This window comes from Cebus imitator, unplaced genomic scaffold (assembly GCF_001604975.1).
Source record: "Cebus imitator isolate Cc_AM_T3 unplaced genomic scaffold, Cebus_imitator-1.0 Scaffold0, whole genome shotgun sequence".
NCBI classification, from domain to species: Eukaryota; Metazoa; Chordata; class Mammalia; order Primates; family Cebidae; genus Cebus; species Cebus imitator.
In genome coordinates this window covers 5,931,267-5,938,468 of record NW_016107315.1, presented here as the reverse complement: position 1 = coordinate 5,938,468, position 7,202 = coordinate 5,931,267, and the positions used below count along the sequence as shown (strand labels likewise).

At 44.5% G+C, this 7,202-nt stretch overlaps 1 protein-coding gene across 1 annotated transcript in view; it reads left to right on the top strand.

Annotated features, from left to right (window-relative positions):
* Positions 1-6,483, top strand: part of ZNF589 (zinc finger protein 589) — a 15,163-nt gene extending 8,680 nt beyond the window's left edge. The window contains exons 3-4 of the mRNA XM_037727991.1: positions 2,987-3,113; positions 5,850-6,483. Coding sequence (XP_037583919.1) covers positions 3,080-3,113; positions 5,850-6,454 — 639 coding nt within the window. The 5' untranslated portion in view covers positions 2,987-3,079 and the 3' untranslated portion in view covers positions 6,455-6,483. The remainder of the gene's footprint in view (positions 1-2,986; positions 3,114-5,849) is intronic.
* The last annotated feature ends 719 nt before the right edge of the window (positions 6,484-7,202 follow it).

Below are 7,202 nucleotides of genomic sequence, written 5' to 3'. Positions count from 1 at the left end.
TTACCCAGGCTGGAGTGCAATGGCGCGATCTCGGCTCACCGCAACCTCCGCCTCCTGGGTTCAGGCAATTCTCCTGCCTCAGCCTCCCGAGTAGCTGGGACTACAGGCGTGCGCCACCATGCCCAGCTAATTTTTGTATTTTTAGTAGAGACGGGGTTTCACCATGTTGCCCAGGCTGGTCTTGAACTCCTGAACTCAGGCAGCCTACCCACCTCGGCCTCCCAAAGTGCTAGGATTACAGGTATGAGCCACCACGTCCAACCACATAATTATTTTTATAGATTCCTTTGCATTTCCTACACAGAAAACCATGTCCTTGGCAAATAGGGATCCTTAACAGTCTCTATGCTTTTTACTTCCTTTTCTTGCCTTGTTGTACTGGACAGAATGTTTGATTACTTTTTGAGAACCAAAAATTATTTACTTATTTTAAAAATCAGTTTTCACTTAAATAGAAAACATTCTATTGCTTAATTATAGCAAATAGTAATAGGAAATGTTTACTACATGTCAGGCATTGATATAAGTGCTTTATCTTTATTAAGTCATTTAATCTCATGACTTTGACAGTAGGTGTCATTATCAAGCCCATTTTATAGATGTGGAAACTAAGACACAGAGAGGTTATGTAAGTTTCCCAAGGTCACATACTGTGTAAGTGGCAAAGCTGGGATTTGGACTTGTGTGGTCTGACTCCATAGACTGGGCTTCTACTACATCCACTGTGCAAAAAGCCTAGCTTCCATTGTAGCTGAGCCGGTTTTATGCTTCAGTGGAAGAACTAGATGGGGAGAGGAGTTAAGAGAGAAATGGAGAGAATGCTGAAGCATGAAAGACACAAAGCTTGAGCAAGATAAATTATGAGACCTGGGATATAAAAAGAAAAGGGGAAAGATCGCTGAGAATATGAGAATCAGAATGTGCCAGAAGCAGCAGGTCATGGAAAGCGTGTAAGGGACAGCAGCCCACATCACTGCCCGTTCAGGCCTTGGCTGCCTAATCCTGGGTCCTGACCTGCTGTCTAGACATTTTGTCCTCCCTCCTACACTGTGCCATGCGGCCTGACTGCCTGGGCTGCTGGGCTATAGATGTGACATCCCTCCCAAAACTTCTCACACATTCAAGGATTTCAGCATCTACAGTTTCCTACTCTTAGCTCTGCGTCATTATTATTCTCTACTTCTACACTTCGGTGCTGGGTTTCAGTGAATCTCTTTTATAGCCCAGCTCTTGGGAGGATGCTAAGAAACTCTGGCTTGGTAACTTTGCCGTGTGCTTCTCCAGCCCCTACTGTCATCTTTGATCTGATAGAAGCTCAATTAGTTTAGCTTTAGAACCTGGAATTATACATTACCAACTCCTAGAGTGCCAAGGACCACTTAGAAGGTGGGCAAGAAGATTGATGTATACCTGAGAACAGGAGGAAGAGGCTGAGTCAGAAAAGAGGTACTCAAGGTGATCAGAGGCAGCTGGGAATAATGTGCAAATGTTCCCCAAAGTCCACAGGGTGAGGTTAAAAATCTAAGGCAAGTCTGAGGCGGGCAGATCACTTGAGGTCAGGAGTCGGAGACTAGCCTGGCCAACATAGTGAAACCCCATCTCTACTAAAAACAAAAACAAAAACAAAAAACAAAAAAATATTAGCCAGGTGTGGTGACATACACCTGTGGTTCTAGCTATTTGGGTGGCTGAGGCAGGAGAATTGCTTGAACCCAGAAGGCGGAGGCTGCAGTGAGCCGAGATCACGCCACTGCACTTCAGCCTGGGTGACAGTGAGACTCTGTCTCAAAAAAACAAAACACAAAAAAAACTAGTGCAAGTTAGGAGTGTCATGGAATACCCACAGGCTGAAGCAGTTGGTCACTGAGCAAATAATGCTTGAATTCAGTAGAAGTAAGTTGATTGGTGACTCCCTTGGTATCTGAGGGCAATGCCACCTTTCAAGTGTAACTAAAGAGAAAACACCACTGAATACTCATTTTGAAGAGAATAGAATTGAAGATGAAAAAGCACATGGTGTAGGTTTTTTTGAGACAGGGTCTCATTACCCAGGCTGGGGTACAGTGGTGTGATCTCAGCTCACTGCAGCCCTGACCTCCTGGCTCAGGCAATCCTCCTAACTCAGCCTCCTGAGTGGCTGGAACTGCAGGTGCACACAACCATACCTGGCTAATTTTTGCTTACTTTTCAAAGAGACAGGGTTTCACTGTGTTGCCCAGGCTTGTCTTGAACTCCTGGGCTCAAGCAATCCTCCTACCTCAGCCTCCCAAGTACCAGATTCATTTCTTTTTTTCTTTTTTTTGAGATGGAGTTTTGCTCTTATTACCCAGGATGGAGTGCAATGGCATGATCTTGGCTCACCGCAACCTCCACCTCCCAGGTTCAAGTGATTCTCCTGCTTCAGCTTCCTGAGTAGCTGGGATTACAGGCATGCACCCCCATGCCTGGCTAATTTTTTTGTATTTTTTTAGTAGAGATGGGATTTCTGCATGATGTTGGTCAGGCTGATCTTGAACTCCTGACCTAGATGATCTGCCTGCCTCAGCCTTCCAAAGTTCTGGGATTACAGGCGTGAGCCACCCCACCTGGCCTCTCTCTCTCTCTCTCTCTCTCTCTCTCTCTCTTTTTAAGATGGAGTCTTACTCTTCCACCCACGCTGGAATGCAGTGGAATGATCTTGGTTCACTGCAACCTCTGCCTCCTGGGTTCAAGTGATTCTCCTGCCTCAGCCTCCCCAGTAGCTGGGACTACAGGCGTGTGCCACTACGCCCAGCTAATTTTTGTATTTCTAGTGGAGACAGCATTTCACCATATTGGGCAGGCTGGTCTTGAACTCCTGACCTCAAGAGAACCTCCCGCCTCGACCTCCCAAAGTGCTGGGATTGCAGGTGTGAGCCACTGCGCCCATTCTCCAAGACCACCTGTTCCATTCTCTCTGTGAATCTTAACAGTGACTTGATGAATATGAATTTATTGGTTGATTTAGGGACCAGTGACTTTCAAGGATGTGGCTGTGGTTTTCACTGAGGCAGAGTGGAAGAGACTGAGCCTTGAGCAGAGGAACGTGTACAAAGAAGTGATGCTGGAAAATCTCGGGAATCTGGTCTCGTTGGGTAAGGACATGTTCTCTTCCTTCATCTTTCCATTCAGGTATTTCCTGACTATATTCAGTGTGCCAGCAATGTTTTAAATCTCTTAAAACATATTAGTGAATAGAATGATTAAGCATTTCTTCTATCATGGAGTTTACATTCTCGTATAGGCAGACTGACAATATACAATAAGAAGCATATATAGGTAAATTATATATGTCAAAGGATAATAAGTGCTACATAGGTAAAAAAATATATATATATAAGATATATATAAATATAAGTACAGGAGATTAAGAAAGATCTGAAGGGCCCAGGCATGAAGACAACTGGCTGAACTTTTAAATTGTGTGAGCACGGTAGGCCTCTATGAGGAAGTACATTTGGGCAAAGGCTTGAAGGAGGTAAGGAGGTTGGATATGTGGGTCTGTTGGGAAACTGCTCCAGGCAGGGGGAAAGCAGTGCTAAGGCCCTGGAGGCAGGAGCATACCTAGTCCTTTGCAGGAAAAGCAAGGAGGCCAAGGTGGTTGGAGCACAGAGAACAAGGAGGAGAGTTGTAAGAGATGCCTTCTATGACCTAGGAGTTGGAAATGTTTAAGGTTTAAGGTATAAATCTGTCAGTCTGATGTTTATAGATTACTGGATATCATATATCATGTTTTTTTTTTTTTTTAAAGAGACGGGATTTCTCCTTGTTGGTCAGGCTGGTCTAGAACTTCTGACCTCAGATGATCTGTCTGCCTTGGCCTCCCAAAGTACTGGGATTACAGGCATGCATACATCATGTTTTTATTCACTTATTTAAAAACTAAAATTGATTATTAGGTTGGCAAGGACAAAAGTATTCTAGATATTCCTGAGTTCTTGATGAGAGTCATATTTTCAGAGTTACAAATTCCTGTCAGCTGCTTTCTCAAGGCTTATGTTCATCTGATGTAGCTATGAATTAAATAGTTCTGATTTGTTCTCTTTGCATCTACTTAGACCTATATTGCACTGCTTCTCTCTAATTTGAATTGGGCTCATTTCAATCCATTTGGCTTCTAACTCAGTTGCCTACTTCTATTTCAGTGTAGACTCATCCATTTAAGTTTGCTTTCAATTGTCCAGTCTGATTTGGTCTTGTTTTTACCTTGTTTCATCTGGTCTTGTTATTCTCTATCTTTATGCTCATACATTTTGTTGATTCTGAAGAATATATTAAAATTGCCTTAAAATAGTCTGATTCAAACTAATTTTGATGCTGAAACTTTGGATCTCATTGGATCCATTTCAGGTGTTAAGCTGTTTTCGTCTTTGATTCATCCTTCCCTTTCTTTCTACATCACTTTTTCTTTTATTGCTGAATTACTTAAAGCAAATCTCAAATATCATGACATACCACTCCTGTTATATCACAATGAAACTCCAATAAATAAAGACATTTTCTTTTTTTCTTTTTTGTTTTTTTTGAGACGGAGTTTCACTCTTGTTGCCCAAGCTGGAGTGCAATGGCACGATCTTGGCTCACTGCAACCTCTGTCTCCTGGGTTCAAGCAATTATTCCGCATCAGCCTCCCAGTAGCTGGATTGCAGGTGCGCACCACTACACCGAGCTAGTTTTTTGTGTTTTTAGTAGAAATGGGGTTTCACCATGTTAGCCAGCCTGGTCTTGAACTCCTGACCTCAGGTGAACCGCCTGTCTCAGCCTCCCAAAGTGCTGGGATTATAGGCATGAGTCACCACGCCAGCCAGGACATTTTCTTATATAACCACAGTATCATGACCAGAACTCACAAGTTATTAGTAGTGCTTCAATATCATCCAACACCTAATCCATGTTCAAATTTACCTGATTATCTCAAAAAAGTGTTTTTGCAAATTTGAATCAGGATCCAGATGAGATCCACACATTCCATCTTCTAAAAAATTATCTTTTATTTTTTCTTGAGACGAAGTTTCACTCTTGTCCCCCAGGCTGGAGTGCAATGGCGCGATCTCAGCTCACTGCAACCTGCGCCTCCTGGGTTCAAGTGATTCTCTTGCCTCAGCCTCCCGAGAAGCTGGGATTACAGGCATGCACCACCATGCCCAGCTAATTTTGTATTTCTAGTACAGGCAGGGTTTCTCCATGTTGGTCAGGCTGATCTCGAACTCCCAACCTCAGGTGATCTGCCTGCCTTGGCCTCCCAAAGTGCTGGGATTACAGGTGTGAGCCATCACGCCCGGCTGGTAGAGGATAATTTTAGTATAATTGTAGATATTTACAGAGCTGAGGATGTCTCAGATGCCTACTTGGAAGATTCTCTGTTGGGATAATATATAGAATAGATTTGATTGTGGGTTTTTTTTGGATTAAAGTAAAATATGTAATATGTAAAAATGGAGTGCAATGCATAATCTTAATCTAATCATGGGAAACAAGGATTTTTTTTTTTTTTTTTTTTTTGACAGAGTTCCACCATGTTGTCCAGGCTGGTCTCGAACTCCTGAGCTCAGGCAGTCCGCTCACCTCAGCTTCCCAAAGTGTTGGGATTACAGACGTGAGCCACTGCTCCTGGCCCTTTGTATTATTCATATTGTTATACTTTTCTGTATATTTGAAATGATTTCCAAATCAAAAGTTTGAAGAAGTTGAATGGAAATATAGGTCCTGCACAGCACATCTTGGGGAGAGAGACTTTAATCACTGAGAATGATTAATGGGCTAGGTCTTTTCATAAAACAAGAGCCCAGTCAGCCCTTCCTGTGACTCTTCTGGGAACTTTCTGTCTTCAGCAGAATCAAAGCCAGAAGTCCATACCTGTCCCTCTTGCCCTGTGGTCTTTGGCAGTCAGCAATTCCTTAGCCAAGATGAGCTACACAGTCATCCTATTCCAGGATTTTATGCAGGAAATCAACCCAGCCAGGAAATCCCTGCAGGGAGGATCAGCCACAGCCACATCGTCCTTCTGATAAAAATCACAGGGGGAGCTGAAGCAAAAGATCAACGAGTGGAAGGAAGCGTCAGACCCTTGTTTTGGAGTATAAATGAGAGAGGGACTTTAGTGGGCTTCTCTGGCCTGTTCCAGAGACCACCAATAAGCTCTCAGGGAGGCAATAGAATATTAGAGATACAGCTCAGTCCAGCCCAGGATGCAAGCTCTGAGGAAGTAGACAGAATTTCCAAGAGGGCAAAAACCCCAGGGTTTGGAGCCGTAAGATTTGGAGAGTATGCACTAGCTTTTAGCCAGAAGTCAAACCTGTTCAGACAGAAGGCAGTCATCGCGGAAAAATCTTCAGACAAAAGACAGTCACAGGTGTGCAGGGAGTGTGGGCGAGGCTTTAGCAAGAAGTCACAGCTCATCAGACATCAGAGGACGCACACAAGAGAAAAGCCTTAACGTCTGTGGAGAGTGTGGGTGAGCCTTTAGCCGCAAGTCACACCTCACCCCACATCGGAGGACACACGCAAGGGAGAAGCGATTTATGTGCACGGAGTGTGGGTGAGGCATTTGTAACAAGTCACACCTCATTCAGCACCAGAGAATTCACACAGGGGATAAGCCTTACGTGTGTAGGACTGTGGTGAAGCTTTGTGAGGAGATCGTGCCTCATCAAACACTAGAGGATACATTCAGGTGAGAAGCCTTTTGTTTGCAGAGAGTGTGGGCGAGGCTTTCGTGATAAATCCACTCTCCTTATACATCAGAGGGCACATTCAGGGGAGAAGCCTCATGTGTGTGAGGAGTGTGGGTGTGGATTTACCCGGAAGTCGACACTCAAGTCACGTCAGAGAACACACTCAGGGGAGAAGCCTTATGTATGTAGGGAATGTGGATGGGGATTTAACAGCAAGGGAGTCCTCAACACACACTGGAGGACACCCACGGGAGCGAAGCCTTACGTGTGGCGAGTAGCCGCAAGTCCACTCTCAGCTCACATCAGAGGGTACACTCGGGAGAAGCCTTCACAGGGAGCGAGGGTAAGGTGCTGGTTGGAAGTGGCCCCTTAAGAGACACTGGGAGCGGTGGCTCACGCCTGTAATCCCAGCACTTTGGGAGGCCGAGGCGGGGGGATCGCGACGTCAAGAGATCGAGACCATCCTGGTCAACATGGTGAAACCCCGTCTCTACTAAAACTACAAAAAAT